Source organism: Myiozetetes cayanensis, unplaced genomic scaffold, assembly GCF_022539395.1.
Source record: "Myiozetetes cayanensis isolate MyiCay16 unplaced genomic scaffold, myiCay2020 scf858, whole genome shotgun sequence".
Taxonomy (NCBI): Eukaryota; Metazoa; Chordata; class Aves; order Passeriformes; family Tyrannidae; genus Myiozetetes; species Myiozetetes cayanensis.
Genome location: NW_026088139.1, coordinates 1 through 18697, shown reverse-complemented (window position 1 = coordinate 18697; position 18697 = coordinate 1). Strand labels below are relative to the sequence as shown.

Genomic DNA, 18697 nt, shown 5'->3' with positions numbered 1-18697 from the left:
GGACTCCCCCAAATTTCCCACCTGCCATAGGGTATGGGACTGGGGCTGTCCTGTGACCCCCTGACCCCAGGACCCCCATAACCCCCCCATAACCCCCCAGGACCCCCAAATTTCCCACCTGCCGTAGGGTATGGGATGGGGGCTGTCCCCAGCACCCCTCCAGGACCCCCCAGAACCCCCCAGGACCCCCAAAAGCCCACCTGCCGTATGGGTATGGGATGGGGCTGTCCTGTGACCCCTGTGACCCTGACCCCAATGACCCCCCACAGACCCCCATCAACCTCCCATGGACCCCAATGACACCCCAGGACCCCCATAACCCCCCAGGACCCCAATGGCCCCCCAGGACCCCCCATAACCCCCAGGACCCCAATGGCCCCCCAGGACCCCCATAACCCCCCTAGGACCCCAATGGCCCCCAGGACCCCCATAACCTCCCAGGACCCCAATGACCCCCAGACCTCCCATAACCCCCCAGGACCCCCAAATTTCCCACCTGCCGTATGGTAGGGGATGGGGCTGTCCTGTGACCCCTGACCACCCAGGACCCACATAATCCCCCAAGGACCCCAATGACCCCCTCCAGGACCCCCAGGACCCCCCTGACCCCCCAAATTTCCCACCTGCCGTAGGGGTATGGGATGGGGCTGTCCTGTGACCCCTAGACCCCCAGGACCCCCCAAATTTCCCACCTGCCGTAGGGGTATGGGATTGGGGGCTGTGCTGGACTCCTGTGACCCCCTGACCCCCAGGACCCCCCAGACCCCCCAAATCTCCCACCTGCCATAGGGTTAGTGGGATGGGGGCTGTCCCAGCCCCTCCAGGAGCTCCCTGACCCCCAGAACCCCCCAGGACCCCCCAAATTTCCCACCTGCCATAGGGGTATGGGATGGGGGCTGTCCTGTGACCCCCTGACCCCCAGGACCCCCATAACCCCCCCAGGACCCCCCAAAGCCCACCTGCCATATGGATATGGGACTGGGGCTGTCCCAGCCCTCCAGGACCCCCATAACCCCCAGGACCCCCAAATTTCCCACCTGCCGTATGGGTATGGGATGGGGCTGTCCTGTGACCCCCTGACCCTGTGACCCCCATAACCCCCCCAGGACCCCCACAATTGCCCACCTGCCATAGGGATATGGGATTGGGGGCTGTCCCAGCCCCTCCAGGACCCCCTGACCCCCAGACCCCCAAATTTCCTACCTGCTTTAGGGTAGGGATTGGGGCTGTCCCAGCCCCTCCAGGACCCCCAGGACCCCCCAAATTCTCCCACCTGCCGTATGGGTAGGGATGGGGCTGTCCTGTGACCCCTGACCCTGTGACCCCCAGGACCCCCCAAATTTCCCACCTGCCATAGGGATATGGGATTGGGGGCCTGTCCCAGCCCTCCAAGACCCCCTGACCCCCATAATCCCTCAGGACCCCCAAAGCCCACCTGCCATATGGGTATGGGATTGGGGGCTGTGCTGTGACCCCTGTGACCCCCATAACCCCCAGGACCCCAATGACCCCCATAACCCCCCTAGGACCCCCAGGACCCCCCAAATTTCCCACCTGCCATAGGGGTAGGATTGGGGCTGTCCCAGCCCCTCCAGGACCCCCAGGACCCCCCAGGACCCCCAAAAGCCCACCTGCCGTAGGGGTATGGGATTGGGGGCTGTCCCAGCCCCTCCAGGACCCCCAGGACCCCCCAAGGACCCCCAGGACCCCCCAAATTTCCCACCTGCCATAGGGATAGGGGATGGGGGGCTCTTTCCTCTCCTCGATCTCGTGCAGGAGGGGCGTGAAAATCCTCCAGGCCTCGCGCAGCTCGTCACTGAGGGGGGGGGACACCCCAAAATCAGGGGGGGACACCCCAAAATCAGGGGGGGATACCCCCAAAACACCCCAAAATCAGGGGGGGACACCCCAAAACCAGGGGGGGAAACCCCCAAAACACCCCAAAACACCCCAAAATCAGGGGGGGACACCCCAAAATCAGGGGGGGACACCCCAAAATACCCCCAAAATCAGGGGGGAACACCCCCAAAACACCCCAAAACACTCCCTAAAATCAGGGGAACACCCCCAAAACAGGGGGACACTCTAAAATCAGGGGGGACACTCCAAAATCAGGGGGATACCCCAAAACACACCCCAAACACCCCCAAAACACCTCCAAAATCAGGGGGACACCCTAAAATCAGGGGGACACCCCAAAAACAGGGGGGGATACCCCAAAATCAGGGGGGGATACCCCCAAAACACCCCAAAATCAGGGGGATACCTCAAAATCAGGGGGAACACCCTAAAATCAGCAGGGGAACCCCAAAACACCCCCAAAACACCCCGAAATCAGGGGGGGACACCCCGAAATCAGGGGGGACACCCCCAGACACCCTGAAATCAGAGGGGGACACCCCCAAAACACCCCCAAATCGGGGGGGGCACTCAAAAAAAATCCCCAAAAACACCCCCAAAACACCCTTAAAATCAGGGGGACACCTCGAAATCAGGGGAACCCTCAAAACACCCCCAAAACACCCCCAAATCGGGGGGGGCACCCCAAAACACCCCAAAACACCCCCAAACACCCCAAAATCGGGGGGGACACTCCAAAACACCCCCAAAACACCCCGAAACATCCCCAAAACACCCCTGAAATTGGAGGACACCTTAAATCAGGGGGACACCCCCAAAACACCCTCAAAACACCCCAAAACACCCCTAAAATCAGGGACACTCTGAAATCAGAGGGAACACCCCAAAATCACCAGGGGGACACCTCAAAACACCCCAAAATCAGGGGGACACCCCAAACACCCCAATCACTTGAAATCGGGGGACACCCCCAGACACCCAAAAACACCCCCAAAATCACCAGGGGGACACCTCAAATGACTGGGGACACCCCAAACACCCCCAGAGTCACCTGGGGCACCCCTAAAATCGGGGGCATGGGACCACCTCAAAACAACCCCCAGTCACCTGGGACTCCCAGAACCACGCCCAGGGCTCAGCTGGGACCCCCAAACCCCACCTGGGACCCCCGACCCTCCCCCCGGGGCTCACCTGGACCCCCAAACCCCCCAAGCCCCCTCAAACCCCCTCCAAAGCCCCCCAAAGCCCCTTTGGGCCCCCAACCCCCCCAAAGCCCCTTTGCCTCCCACTTTGGCCCCCCAAACCCCCTTTGGGCCCTCAAACCCCTTGGCCCCCCCAGAGTCCCCCCAGGCCCCCCCAAACCTCCTTTGACCCCCCCCAATACCCCCAAACCCCTTTGGGCCCCTCAAAGTCCCCCCAGGCTCCCCAAACCCCTTGGGTCCCCCAAACCCTCCAAGCCCCATTTTGGACTCCCCAAACCCCCTTTGGGTCCCCCCAATCCCCTTTGGGCCCCCCAACGCCCCTCCAAAGCCCCTGGGGCCCCCAAACTCCCTCCAAGCCCCATCCAAACCCTCTTTGGGTCCCCTCAACCCCTTTTGGGTCCTCCCAAACCCCCCAAACCCCCTTTGGGCCCCCCAAAGCCCCTTTGGGCCCCCCAAAACCCCTCTAGGCCCCCACCCCCAGACCCTCAAACCCCTTTGGGCTCCCCCAAACCCCTTTGGGCCCCCAAACCCCCTCTAGGCCCCACCCCCCGGACCCCTCAAACCCTTTGGGCCCCCCCAAACCCCCTCTAGGCCCCGCCTGACCCCCCAAACCCCTTTGGACCTCTCAAAGCCCCCCAAACCCCCTTTGGGCTCCCTCAAAACCCCTCTTTGGGCTCCCTAAAGTCCCTCAGGTCCCCCAAACCCTCTCTGAACCCCCCCAACCCTTTTGGGCCCCTCAACACCCCCCAAACCCTCCAACACTCCCCCAAACCCCTTTGGCCCCTCCCAACCCCTTTGGCTCCCTAAAACCCCTCTTGGCCCTCTCAAAATCTCCCCAGGTCCCCCAAACCCCCTTTAGGCCACCCAAAACCCCTTTGAACCCCCCAAACCTCTTTTGAGCCCCCAAGCTCCCTTTGGTCTCCCTCCACCTCTCCCTCGAGCCCCCCTGAGCCCCCCACCCCTCTCGAGCTCCCTCGAGCCCCCCCCCACCTCCTGACGAAGTGCATTTGGTTCCTGCAGATGACGTCGAGGAGCAGCCGCCGTACGCGTCGGGGAGCTTCACGTCCTGGGGGTGGGGGATCTAGGGTTTGAGGGGGATTTGGGGGTCTGGGGCACCCTGGGCTGGGGGCACCCTGGGGCAGCTTCACATCCTGGGTAGGGCTGGGGGAATTTGGGGTCTGGGGCACCCCTGGGGCAGCTTCACGTCCTGGGGGCACCCACAGGGTTTGGGGGTCTGGGGGACTTTGAGGGTCTGGGGGCACTCCCGGGGCAGCTTCACATCCTGGGGGTCTGGGGGTTTTGGGGTTTTGGGGATTTGGGGGTCTGGGGGCACTCCGGGGCAGCTTCACGTCCTGAGAGGGGCTTGGGAGGGAGTTGGGGAGTCTGGGGGTCTGGGGGCTAGGGTCTGAGGGGTCTGAGGGTCACCCCCAGGGGCAGCTTCACATCCTGGGGGGATATTTGGGGGATGTGGGGAGCTTTGGAGGGTCTGGGGCACCCCAGGGCAGCTTCACGTCCTGGGGGCTTGGGGGATTGGGGGTCTGGGGAGCTTTGGGGGCACCCTGGGGCAGCTTCACCTCCTGGGGGTTTGGGGGAGTTGGGGAGTCTGGGGGGTCTGGGGGCTGGGGGTTCTGGAGGGGTTTGGGGGCACCCTGGGGCACCTTCACGTCCTGGGGGATTTGGGGGATTTGGGGGCTTTGAGGGTCTGGGGGCACCCCGGGGCACCTTCATGTCCTGGGGATTTGGGGGCTTGGGGGTCTGAGGGGTTTGGGGGCACCCCAGGGGCAGCTTCACATCCTGGGGGATTTGGGGGATTTGGGGTCTAGAGGGGTTTGGGGACACCCCCAGGGGCAGCTTCACATCCTGGGGGGATATGGGGGGGATTTGGGGAGCTTTGGAGGGTCTGGGGGGACACCCCCAGGGTTGAGGGAACCCGATTTTGGGGGGGTTCTCCAGGGACCTTTTTGGGGGCTCGACCTCCCCTTTTCTAAGGGGGGTCTCAAAGAGCCATTTTGGGTCTAAAAGAGCCATTTTGGGTCTCAATGAGCCATTTTGGGTCTCTTGGGGTCTCCACCCCCCAGTTTTGGGGTCTCAAAGAGCCATTTTGGGTCTCAAAGAGCCATTTTGGGTCTCTTGGGGTCTCCACCCCCCAGTTTTGGGGTCTCAGTGAGCCGTTTTGGGTGCCAATGTCCCATTTTTGGGTCTCAATGCCCCAGTTTTGTGTTCCCACCCCCCGTTTTTACCTTTCCAACACCATTTTTGGGTTCCTATCTCTCGTTTTTGGGTCTCAATGTCCCACTGTTGGGTCTCCACCCCCAAATTTCACCTTTCCAACCCCATTTTTTGGGTCTCTACCCCCGGTTTTGGTGTCTCACTGCTCCATTTTTGTGTTTCTAACCCTGTTTTTGGGGTCTTAATGCTCCATTTTGGGTTTCAATCTCCCACTTTTGGGTTTCCACCTCCCAGTTTTGGGTCTCAATGTCCCACTTTTGGGGCTCAACGTCCCATTTTTGGGTTTCAATATCCCAGTTTTGGGTTTCTACCTCCCATTTTTGGGTCTCAATGTCCCATTTTTGGGTCTCCCCTTTTTGGGGCTCAATGTCCCACTTTTGGAGGCCCAATGTCCTACTTTTGGGTTTCTACCTCCCCCTTTTTGGGTCTCCATGTCCCCGTTTTGCGTTTGAACCTCTCATTTTTTGGGGCTCAATGTCCCAATTTTGGGTCTAAATGTCCCATTTTTGGTTCTCCACCCCCCATTTCTGTGTCTCCACCCCCATTTCCCCGTTCCCAGCCCAGTTTTGGGGTCATACCTTGTATCTGCTGCTGTGAGTGAGGTCGAGCTCAGACTCCTCCAGCCTGAGGAACAGCCCAATTTCCCCATTCCCAGCCCAATTTTGGGGCTCAGTCTCCAATTTTTGGGTCTCAATGTCCCAATTTCGTGTCTAAACCCCCCATTTCCTCATTTCCATCCCAGTTTTTGGGGTGTCCTCCCCCCATAGTTTGTACCTTGTATCTGCTGCCGTGGGTGAGGTCGAGCTGGACTCCTCAGGTCTCAGGAACAGCCCAATTTTGGGGCTCAATTTCCCATTTTTGGGGCTCAATGTCCCATTTTTGTGTCTACAGCCCAATTTCCCCGTTCCCAGCCCAATTTTGGGGTTGTAGTTGTACCTTGTATCTGCTGCCGTAGGTGAGGTCGAGCTCGGACTCCTCTGGCCTCAGGAACAGCCCAATTTCCCCGTTCCCAGCCCAATTTTGGGGTTGTAGTTGTACCTTGTATCTGCTGCCGTGGGTGAGGTCGAGCTCAGACTCCTCAGGCCTGAGGAACAGCCCAATTTTGGGGCTCAATGTGCCAATTTTGGGGTGTCCCCCCCACAGTTTGTACCTTGTATCTGCTGCCGTAGGTGAGGTCGAGCTCGGACTCCTCAGGCCTGAGGAACAGCCCAATTTCCCCGTTCCCATCCCAATTTTGGGGTCAATGTCCCAGTTTTGGGGTCATACCCTGTATCTGCTGCCGTAGGTGAGGTCGAGCTCAGACTCCTCAGGCCTGAGGAACAGCCCAATTTCCCCATTCCCAGCCCAATTTTGGGTGTTCCCAGCCCAATTTTGGGGTCAATGTCCCAATTTTGGGGTCATACCTTGTATCTGCTGCCGTAGGTGAGGTCGAGCTCGGACTCCTCAGGCCTGAGGAACAGCCCAATTTCCCCATTCCCAGCCCTATTTCCCCGTTCCCAGCCCAATTTTGGGGTGTCCCCGATCCCAGTTTTGGGGTCATACCTTGTATCTGCTGCCGTAGGTGAGGTCGAGCTCGGACTCCTCAGGCCTCAGGAACAGCCCAATTTCCCCATTCCCAGCCCAATTTTGGGGTCAATGTCCCAATTTTGGGGTTGTAGTCGTACCTTGTATCTGCTGCCGTAGGTGAGGTCGAGCTCAGACTCCTCAGGCCTGAGGAACATGCCGGGTTTCTTGGTGTTGAGCTTGGCGTAGACGGCCTCGCGGGGCTGCACCCGCACCACCAGCTCGTTGCGCTTGCACTGCCGCCCGAAAATGTCCCCGGGCACCTCCCGGAACTGCAGCCGCACCTCGGCCTTGCGCTCGTTCAGGGCCTTCCCACAGCGAAGGACAAAGGGGACACCTGGGGGACAGCAGCATCATCATCATCATCATCATCATTAACTCATCATCATCACCATCATCATCATCATCATCATCATCATCATCATCGTCATCATTAACTCATCATCATCATCAACTCATCATCATCATCATCATCATCATCATCATCATCATCATCATCATCATCAACTCAGCATCATCATCATCATCATCATCATCATCATCCCCTCGGCCTTGCACTCGTTCAGTGCCTTCCCACAGCGAAGGACAAACGGGACACCTGGGACAGCATCATCATCATCATCATCATCAACTCATCATCATTAACTCATCATCATCATCATCGTCATCATCATCATCATCATCATCATCATCATCATCATCATCATCCCCTCAGCCTTGCGCTCGTTCAGAGCCTTCCCACAGCGAAGGACAAACGGGACACCTGGGGGACAGCATCATCATCATCATCATCATCATCCAACCATCATCATCATCATCATCATCCAACTCATCATCATCATCATCCAACCATCATCATCGTCATCATCATCCAACCATCATCGTCATCATCATCATCCAACCATCATCATCATCGTCATCATCATCGTCATCATTGTTCAATCAATCATCATCATCGTCATCGTCATCCAATCATCATCATCATCATCATCATCATCATCATCCAACCATCATCATCATCATCGTCATCATCGTCATCCAATCACCATCATCGTCATCATCGTCATCATTGCCATCATCAATCATCGTCATCATCGATCATTAATCAAAATCATCATCGTCATCATCGTCATCATTATCAAAACCATCATCATCATCATCATCATCATTGTCCAATCATCATCATCATCATCGTCATCATCATCATCATCATCATCATCATCATCCCCTCGGCCTTGCGCTCGTTCAGAGCCTTCCCACAGCGCAGCACGAACGGGACACCTGGGGGGACATCATCATCATCGTCATCATCATTAACTCATCATCATCATCATCATCATCATCATCATCATCATCATCATCAACTCATCATCATCATCATCATCACCATCGGCATCATTGTCACTCGTTCATCAGTCATCGTCCATCAGTGATAGGACAAATCGTGGATCATCTGGTCGATCATCATCCATCATCATCATCAACTCATCGTCATCATCATCATCATTAACTCATCATCATCAACTCATCATCATCATCATCATCATGCGCTCGTTCAGGACCATCGCCATCAGCAGGGACATCCTGAGGGACAGCATCATCATCATCAACTCATCATCATCATCATCATCATCATCATCATCATCATCATCATCATCATCATCATCCCCTCAGCCTTGCGCTCGTTCAGAGCCTTCCCACAGTGAAGGACAAACGGGACACCTGGGGGGACAGCATCATCATCATTAACTCATCATCATTAACTCATCATCATCATCATCATCATCATCATCATCATCATCATCATCATCATCATCATCATCATCATCCCCTCGGCCTTGCGCTCGTTCAGCGCCTTCCCACAGCGCAGCACAAACGGGACACCTGGGACATCATCATCATCATCATCATCATCATCATCATCATCATCATCATCATCAACTCATCATCATCATCAACTCCTCCTCCTCCTCATCATCATCAACTCATCATCATCATCATCATCATCATCATCATCGTCATCAACTCATCATCATCATCTCAACCTTGCATCATCATCAGCCTTCCATCATCGTCATCATCATCAATCGTCATCATCTGGCAAATCATCATCATCTCATCATCATCATCATCAACTCATCATCATCATCATCATCATCAACTCATCATCATCATCATCATCATCATCATCATCATCATCATCATCATCATCACCATCCCCCCTCGGCCTTGCGCTCGTTCAGGGCCTTCCCACAGCGCAGCACGAACGAGACACCTGGGGGACAGCATCATCATCATCATCATCATCATCAACTCATCATCATCGTCGTCATCATCATCATCAACTCATCACCATCATCATCCCCATCCCCATCCCCTCGGCCTTGCGCCCGTTCAGAGCCTTCCCGCAGCGCAGCACGAACGGGACACCTGGGACAGCAGCATCATCATTGTCATCGTCAACTCAGCATCATCATCATCAGCTCATCATCACAAACTCATCATCATCGTCATCATCATCATCATCATCCCCATCCCTGTCCCTCGGCCTTGCACTCATTCAAAGCCTTCCCGCAGCACAGGACAAAGGGGACACCTGGGGGGACCTTCATCATCATCATCATCAGCAGCAGCAGCAGCAGCAGCAGCAGCATCATTGACATCATCATCATCATTCTCATCACCATCATCATCATCAACTCATCGTCATCAACGTTGACATCATCATCATCATCATCATCGCCATCATTCTCATCATCATCATCATCAACTCATCATCATCAACATTGACATCATCATCGTCATCATCGCCATCGTCATCATTCTCATCACCATCATCATCATCAACATTGACATCATCATCATCATCATCGTCATCATCCTCATCATCATCATCATCAACTCATCATCATCAACATTGACATCATCATCGTCATCATCGCCATCGTCATCATTCTCATCACCATCATCATCATCAACATTGACATCATCATCATCATCATCGCCATCATTCTCATCATCATCATCATCAACTCATCATCATCAACATAGACATCATCATCGTCATCATCGCTCATCATCATTCTCATCACCATCATCATCACGGTCATCACAGTCACCGCTGTCACCATCACCACCATCACCATCATTGTGACCATCACCATCATCATCATCGTCACCGTGGCCATCACCACCATCATCATCGTCGCCACCATCCCCATTATCTCCAGCATCCTGGCCATCACCATCATCATCATCCTGGCCATCCCCACCATCATCATTGTCACCACCATCCCCCTTATAACCATCATCCAGGCCATCACCATCATCATCATCATCACCACCATCCCCATTATCACCATCATCCTGGCCACCCCCACCATTCCCACCATCCTCATTATCACCATCATCCTGGCCATCGCCACCATCATCATCGTCACCGTGGCCATCAGCACCATCCCCATTATCACCATCATCATCATCGCCACCATCCCCACCATCCCCCTTATCACCATCATCCTGGCCATCGCCATCCCCACCATCTTGGCCATTACCATCATCATCACCATCACCATCATCACAGTCATCACAGTCACTGCTGTCACCATCACCACCATCACCATCGTCACCACCATCCCCCCCATCCCCCCTCACCGTCCCATCTCTCGTTGGCCACGCCCCCATCCCCCCAGTGTCCCCAATGTCCCCCATCCCCCAATGTCCCCAATGTCCCCAGTGTCCCCAGTGTCCCCAGTGTCCCCAGTGCTCCCTCACCATCCCATCTCTCTTGGCCACGCCCCATCCCCCAGTGTCCCCAATGTCCCCCATCCCCCAATGTCCCCAATGTCCCCAGTGTCCCCAGTGTCCCCAGTGTCCCCAGTGCCCCCTCACCATCCCATCTCTCGTTGGCCACGCCCCATCCCCCAGTGTCCCCCATCCCCCAATGTCCCCAGTGTCCCCCTGTCCCCCATCCCCCAGTGTCCCCATTGTCCCCCCAGTGTCCCCAGTGTCCCCAGTGTCCCCAGTGCCCCCAGTGTCCCCATTGTCCCCAGTGTCCCCAGTGTCCCCAGTGTCCCTCTCACCGGTCCCATCTCTCGTTGGCCACGCCCCCATCTCCCCAATGTCCCCAGTATCCCCAGTGTCCCCAGTGTCCCCATTGTCCCCAGTGTCCCCAGTGTCCCCTCACCGTCCCATCTCTCGCTGGCCACGCCCCATCCCCTCAGTGTCCCCAGTGTCCCCAGTGTCCCCAGTGTCCCCAGTGTCCCCAGTGTCCCCAGTGCCCCTACCCCCATCCTCACCGTCCCATCTCTCGTTGGCCACGCCCCCATCCCCGCCAGTGTCCCCAGTGTCCCCAGTGTCCCCCATCCCCTCAGTGTCCCCAGTGTCCCCCAGTGTCCCCAGTGTCCCTCAGTATCCCCAGTGTCTCCTCAGTGTCTCCCAGTGTCCCCAGTGTCTCCCCTCACCGTCCCATCTCTCGTGGCCACGCCCTATCTCTGCAGTGTCCTAGTGTCCCTCAGTGTCCCCCATCTCCCAGTATCCCCAGTATCCCCAGTGTCCCCAGTGTCCCCAGTGTCCCCCTCACCGTCCCATCTCTCGTTGGCCACGCGCAGCACGGCGGTGGCGAAGGTGGGGGTGGTGGATCCGGGGGGCACCGTGGGGTCCTCCAGGTACCCCTTCTGTGCCTCGGGGGGGCCCTGGGGGTTCCCCACGTACTGACCCAGCACCACGTCCTGCAGCTGCACCGCCCCGATGCTCTTGAGAACCTTCACCTGCACGGGGGGACAGGGAGAGTGGGGACATTGGGGACAATGGGGACAATGGGGACAATGGGGCACCGCCCCGATGCTCTTGAGAACCTTCACCTGGGGGGACAGGGACAATGGGGACAATGGGGACAATGGGGCACCGCCCCGATGCTCTTGAGCACCTTCACCTGCACGGGGGGACAGGGACAGGGACATTGGGGACAATGGGGACAATGGGGCACCGCCCCGATGCTCTTCAGAACCTTCACCTGCACGGGGGACAGGGACAGGGGGGACATTGGGGACAGGGACAGGGACAATGGGGACAATGGGGACAATGGGGACAATGGGGACAATGGGGCACCGCCCCGATGCTCTTGAGCACCTTCACCTGCACGGGGGGACAGGGAGAGTGGGGACAGGGACAGGGACAGGGACAGTGGGGACAATGGGGACAATGGGGACAATGGGGACAATGGGGACAGGGACAGGGGACAATGGGGCACCGCCCCGATGCTCTTCAGAACCTTCACCTGCACGGGGGACAGGGGACAATGGGGACAGGGACAGGGACAGGGACAATAGGGCACCGCCCCGATGCTCTTGAGAACCTTCACCTGAGGGGACAATGGGGACAGTGGGGACAGGGGGGACAATGGGGACAATGGGGACAATGGGGCACCGCCCCGATGCTCTTCAGAACCTTCACCTGAGGGGACAATGGGGACAATGGGGACAGGGACAGGGACAATGGGGACAGGGACAGGGACAATGGGGCACCGCCCCGATGCTCTTCAGCACCTTCACCTGCACGGGGGACAGGGACAGGGACAATGGGGACAATGGGGACAATGGGGACAATGGGGACAGGGACAGGGACAGGGACAGGGACAGGGGACAATGGGGACAATGGGGACAGCGACAGGGGACAATGGGGCACCGCCCCGATGCTCTTCAGCACCTTCACCTGAGGGGACAGGGACAGTGGGGACAGGGACAATGGGGACAATGGGGACAATGGGGACAGGGACATTGGGGACAAAGGGGACAATGGGGACAATGGGGACAGGGACAATGGGGACAAAGGGGACAGGGACAGGGGACTTTGGGGACAGGGACAGGGGACTTTGGGGCACGGGGCTGACGCTCTTCAGCACCTTCACCTGCACCAGGGGATGGGGACAGGGGGGAGGTGACTTGGGGGCCACCAGGGAGAGGGGTACAGGGTGAATTATGGGGTTTGGGGAGGTTGGGGGGCACCAGGAGGGTGTGGGGTGGGCGGGATGTGGGGTTGGGGGCACCAGGAGGGGGTACAGGGTGGGATGTGGGTTGGGGGCACCAGGGAGGGTGGGACAGGGTGGGATGTGGGGTTGGGGGTCCCCTCGGTGCCCAAGGTACCCCCAGATGGCCCCCCAGATGTCCCAGATGTTCCCAAAGTGCTTCCCAGATGTCCCCGAGGTGCCCCCCAGGTCTGTGATGTGCCCCTCAGGTCCCCAAGGTGCCCCCAAATGCCCCCCAGATGCCCCTGAGGTGACCCCAGATGTCCCGGATGTTCCCAAGGTGCTTCCCAGATGCCCCCGAGGTGCCCCCCAAATGTCCCCGAGGTGTCCCCAGACACCCCCAGACGTCCCTGAGGAGCCCCCAGACGCCCCCCAGATGTCCCAGATGCCCCCCAGGTGCCCCCCCAAGTGCCTGAGGTGTCCCCAGATGTCCCCCAGGTCCCTGAGGTGCCCCCAGATGTCCCTGAGGTGCCCCTAGAAGTCCCAGATGTCCCCAAGGAGCTCCCAACTGCCCCCAGATGTCCCCAGCTGCCCCCAACTACCCCCAGCTGTCCCCAACTGCCCCCAGACACCCCCAGCTGTCCCCGGTGTCCCCAGCTGCCCCCAGACACCCCCAGCTGTCCCCAGACACCCCCAGCTGTCCCAGGTGTCCCCAGATGCCCCCAGCTGTCCCCAGGTGTCCCCAGGTGTCCCCAGGTGTGATGGTGGCACCTTCTCGTCGCGCACGTTGTCGGGGTGTGTGGATGCCGGCTTCTCCATGGCCACCAGCTGCCCCCAGCTGTCCCCAACTGTCCCCAACTGTCCCCAACTGTCCCCAACTGCCCCCAGACACCCCCAGCTGTCCCCAACTGTCCCCAACTGTCCCCAACTGCCCCCAACTGTCCCCAACTGTCCCCAACTGCCCCCAGACACCCCCAGCTGTCCCCAGACACCCCCAGCTGTCCCTGGTGTCCCCAGCTGTCCCCAGGTGTCCCCAGGTGTGGTGGTGGCACCTTCTCGTCGCGCACGTCGTCGGGGTGTGTGGACGCCGGCTTCTCCATGGCCACCACCTGCCCCCAGCTGTCCCCAACTGTCCCCAACTGCCCCCAACTACCCCCAGACACCCCCAGACACCCCCAGCTGTCCCCAGCTGCCCCAACTGCCCCCAGACAACCCCAGACACCCCCAGACACCCCCAGCTGTCCCCAACTGCCCCCAGCTGTCCCCCGGTGTCCCCAGACACCCCAGCTGCCCCTAGCTGTCCCCAGCTGTCCCCAACTGCCCCCAGACACCCCCAGACACCCCCAGCTGTCCCCAACTGCCCCAGACACCCCCAGACACCCCCAGACACCTCAGCTGTCCCCAGACACCCCCAGTTGTCCCCAGGTGTCCCCAGGCGTGGTGGTGGCACCTTCTCGTCGCGCACGTCGTCAGGGTGTGTGGATGCCGGCTTCTCCATGGCCACCAGCTGTCCCCAGCTGTCCCCAACTGTCCCCAACTGCCCCCAGCTGTCCCCAACTATCCCCAACTGCCCCCAGCTGTCCCCAACTACCCCAGACACCCCCAGACACCCCCAACTGTCCCCAACTGTCCCCAACTGCCCCCAGACACCCCCAGCTGCCCCCAGCTGTCCCCAGCTGTCCCAGGTGTCCCTGGTGTCCCTGGGGTGGCACCTTCTCGTCGCGCACGTCGTCGGGGTGTGTGGACGCCGGCTTCTCCATGGCCACCAGCTGTCCCCAACTGCCCCCAACTGCCCCCAGACACCCCCAGCTGTCCCCAGACACCCCCAACTGTCCCCAACTGCCCTCAGCTGTCCCCAACTGTCCCCAACTGCCCCCAGACACCCCCAGGTGTCCCCAGACCCCCCCAGCTGTCCCCAGATGCCCCCAAGGTGTCCCCAGGCGTGGTGGTGGCACCTTCTCGTCGCGCACGTCGTCGGGGTGTGTGGACGCCGGCTTCTCCATGGCCACCAGGCACAGCAGCTGCAGCAGGTGGTTCTGCATCACGTCCCTGGGGACAGGGGGGGACACTGGGACCCCTGGGGACTCCCTGGGCACCTCTGGGACCCCTGGGGACACCCTCGTGACCCCCAATGACCTTGTCACCCCTATGGACCCCTGGGGACACCCTGGGGACCTTGTGACCCCTCAGTGACCCTGGGACCCCCTCTTGGACCCCTGGGGACACCCTGGGCACCTCTTGGACCCCCCGTGACCCTAGGACCCCTATGGAACCTTGGGGACCCCCTGAGGGCCATGGGACCTACTGGGGACCCCCACGGACCTTTGGGGACCTCCTGGGACCCCTATGGGCCCCTGGGGACCCCCTGGACCTCCTGGACAGTGACCCTGGGACCTCTACGGACACTTGAGGACCCCCTGGTGACCCTGGGACCCCATGGTGACCCCCAATGACCTTGTCACCCCTATGGACCCCTGGGGACACCCTGGTGACCCTGGGACCCCCATGGACACTTAGGGACCCCCTGGAGACCCTCATGGACCCCTGGGGACACCCTGGGCACCTCTGGGACATCCTGGGGGCCTCTTGGACCCCCCGGTGACTCTGGGACCCTTATGGACCCTTGGGGACACCCTGGGGACCTCTTGGACCCCCCAGTGACCCTGGGACCCCCTCTTGGACCCCCTGGAGACCCCCGTGACCCTGGGTCTCCTATGGACCCTTAGGGACCCCCTGGTGACCCCAGATGACCCTGGGACCTCTATGGACCCTTGGAGAGTCCCTGATGACCTCTTGGACCTCCCAGTGACCCTGGGACCCCCATGGACACTTGGGGACCCCCTGGTGACCCTGGGACCCCCATGGACACTTAGGGGACCCCCTGGTGACTGTGGGACCTGCTGGGGACCCCCATGGACCTTTGGGGGCCTCCTGGGACCCTCATGGACCCTTGGGGACCCCTTGGTGACCACAGGACCCTCTGTAACCCCAGATGACCCTGGGACCCCCATGGGCCTTGGGGGCCCCATGGTGACCCTGTGGTGACCTCTTCAACCCCTTGGTGACCCTGGGACCTCCAGGTGACCACCTGGTGACCCTGGGACCCCCATGGACACTTGGGGACCCCGTAGTGACCCCTGGGATCCCCGTGGTGACCTTGGGACTCCCTTGCGACCTCCGTGGAGGTGGCGGTGGCCCCTGGTGACCCCTGGGACCCCCTTGGTGACCCTGGGACCCCCAGGCACTGACCAGATGATGCTGAAGTCATCGAAGTACCCCCTGTGACCCCCCCGTGACCCCCCTGGTGACCCTGGGACCCCCCTGTGACCCCCCTGGTGACCCTGGGACCCCTGTGGTGACCCTGGGACCCCCCCTGTGACCTCTGTGACCCCCATGGTGATGCTGGGACCCCCCTGTGACCCCCCTGGTGACCCTGGGACCCCCCTGGGACCCCCCTGGTGACCCTGTGCCCCTCAGGGGGGTGGGCACTGACCGGATGATGCCGAAGTCGTCGAAGTACCCCCTGTGGTGACCCTGGGACCCCCCTGGTGACCCCCTGTGACCCCCCTCGGACCCTGGGACTCCCTGGGACCCTCTGTGACCCCCTGGTGACCCTGGACCCCCTGTGACCCCCTGTGACCTGACCCTGGGACCCCCTTGGTGACCCTGGGACCCTGCCCCTGTGACCCTCCTGGGACCTGTGACCCCCTGGTGACCCCCTGTGACCCCCCCAGTGGGACCCTGGGACCCTGACCCTGTGATGACCCTGCCGGAGTCCGGTCGACCAGTACCCCCTGACCTGGTGACCCTGTGACCCCCCTGGTGACCCTGGGACCCCCTGGGACCCCTGTGACCCCTGGTGACCCCCCTGGTGACCCCGTGCCCCTCAGGGGGTGGGCACTGACCGGATGATGCCGAGTCGTCGAAGTACCCCTTGTGACCCTGGACCCCTGGGACCCGACCCTGGGTGACCCTGGGACCCCCTGGTGATCCTGTGACCCCCCTGGTGACCCTGGGACCCCCGGGCACTGACCGGATGATGCCGAAGTCGTCGAAGTACCCCCCGCGGCCCTCGGTGCCGAAGGGCTCCTTGAAGGTGAGCACCACGCAGGCCACGTTGTCGCGGTTCCAGATCGGCCCGAAGATCCGGTTACCGAACCTGACCGGGGACACTCTGACACCTCCTGTCACCTGGCACCCTGGCACTCACTCCTGCTCCGCATCTCCTGTCACCTCCTGGCACACCCTGGCACCTCCTGGCACCTCCTGGCACCCCCTGTCCTCTCTTGTCACCTCCTGGCATCTCTTGTCACCTCCTGGCAGCTCCTGTGTCACCCCCTGGCATCTTTTGTCACCTCCTGGCACCTGGGTCACCCCCTGGCACCCCCTGTCACTTCCTGGCACTGCTGTCACCCCCCGTCACCTCCTGGCATCTGCTGTCACCCCCTGTCACCTCCTGCCATCTCTTGTCACCTCCTGGCATCTCCTTTCACCCCCTGTCACCTCCTGTCACCCCCTGTCACCTCCTGCCATCTCTTGTCATCTCTTGGCACCTCCTGTCACCTCCTGGTACTGCCATCACCTCCTGGCATCTCTTGTCACCTGGGTCACACCCTGTCACCTCCTGTCATCTCCTGTCACCTTGGGCACCCCCTGTCACCTCTGTCACCTCCTGGCACCTGGGTCACACCCTGGCACCCCATGTCACCTCCTGGCACTGCTGTCACCCCCCGTCACCTCCTGCCATCTGCTGTCACCTCCTGCCATCTCTTGTCTCCTGGCATCTCCTGTCACCCTCCAGCATCTCTTGTCACCCCCTGTCATCTCCTGGCACCTCCTGGCACTGCCATCACCTCTTGGCACCTGGGTCACCCACTGTCACCTTCCTGTCACCTGGGTCACCCCCTGCCACCTGGGTCACCCCCCTGGACTCACTGTCACCCCCAATCCCCTCCGTGTCCCCAAACCCAGCTCCCTGTGGTGGCCTTTCCCTCCCTGCTGGTGGCCACCCCCCTTGTCCTGGTGGCCATCGTGGTGGCCACCTCTTCCTGGTGGCATCTGTGTCCCCTCGACATCCCCAATGTCCCTCCTGATGTCCCCAATGTCTCTGAGTTGCCCCCAGTGTCCCCCCCCAGTGTCCCCAGTGTTCCACCATGAGGCTCTGCACCATCTCCTTGCCCAGGTAGTGTCCATTCTGTACATCTGTCACCCCCCATGTCCCCAATGTCCCCATGTCCCACCGTAGCACCATGAGGCTCTGCACCATCTCCTTGCCCAGGTAGTGTCCATCCTGTACATCTGTCACCCCAATGTCCCTGTGACACCCCCATGTCCCTGTGACACCCCCATGTCCCTGACAATGTCCCCAATGTCCCCATGTCCCACCGTAGCACCATGAGGTTCTGCACCATCTCCTTGCCCAGGTAGTGTCCATCCTGTACATCTGTCACCCCAATGTCCCATGCCACTCCCATGTCCCACTGTGAGCACCCCATGATGCTCTGCACCCCCATGTCCTGTGACACCCCCATGTCCCTGTGACACCCCCATGTCCCTGACAATGTCCCCAATGTCCCCATGTCCCACCGTAGCACCATGAGGCTCTGCACCATCTCCTTGCCCAGGTAGTGTCCATGCTGTACATCTGTCACCCCCCATGTCCCTGTGACTCCCCCATGTCCCCATGTCCCACCGTAGCACCATGAGGCTCTGCACCATCTCCTTGCCCAGGTAGTGTCCATCCTGTACATCTGCTCCTCACGGAACAGGGAGCTCAGGTGCTCCGACAGCTCCTCCGACGAGCGCAGGTCCCGCCCGAACGGCTTCTCCACGATCACGCGGTTCCACCTGCGGGGACGGGGATGGGGACACTGGGGGG

General features: G+C 60.0%; 1 protein-coding gene across 1 annotated transcript; it reads right to left on the bottom strand.

Moving 5' to 3' along the window:
• Positions 1–1723: 1723 nt before the first annotated feature.
• Positions 1724–18661, bottom strand: LOC126652439 (glucose-6-phosphate 1-dehydrogenase-like; the record flags this gene model as incomplete). The annotated part of the gene is given in 9 exon segments (XM_050339175.1): positions 1724–1816; positions 4053–4104; positions 4107–4128; positions 6956–7191; positions 11437–11623; positions 14775–14868; positions 16853–16978; positions 18406–18448; positions 18554–18661. Coding segments are annotated over 9 exon segments (869 nt in total), but the record flags the coding sequence as incomplete, so codon positions are not given.
• Positions 18662–18697: the final 36 nt, after the last annotated feature.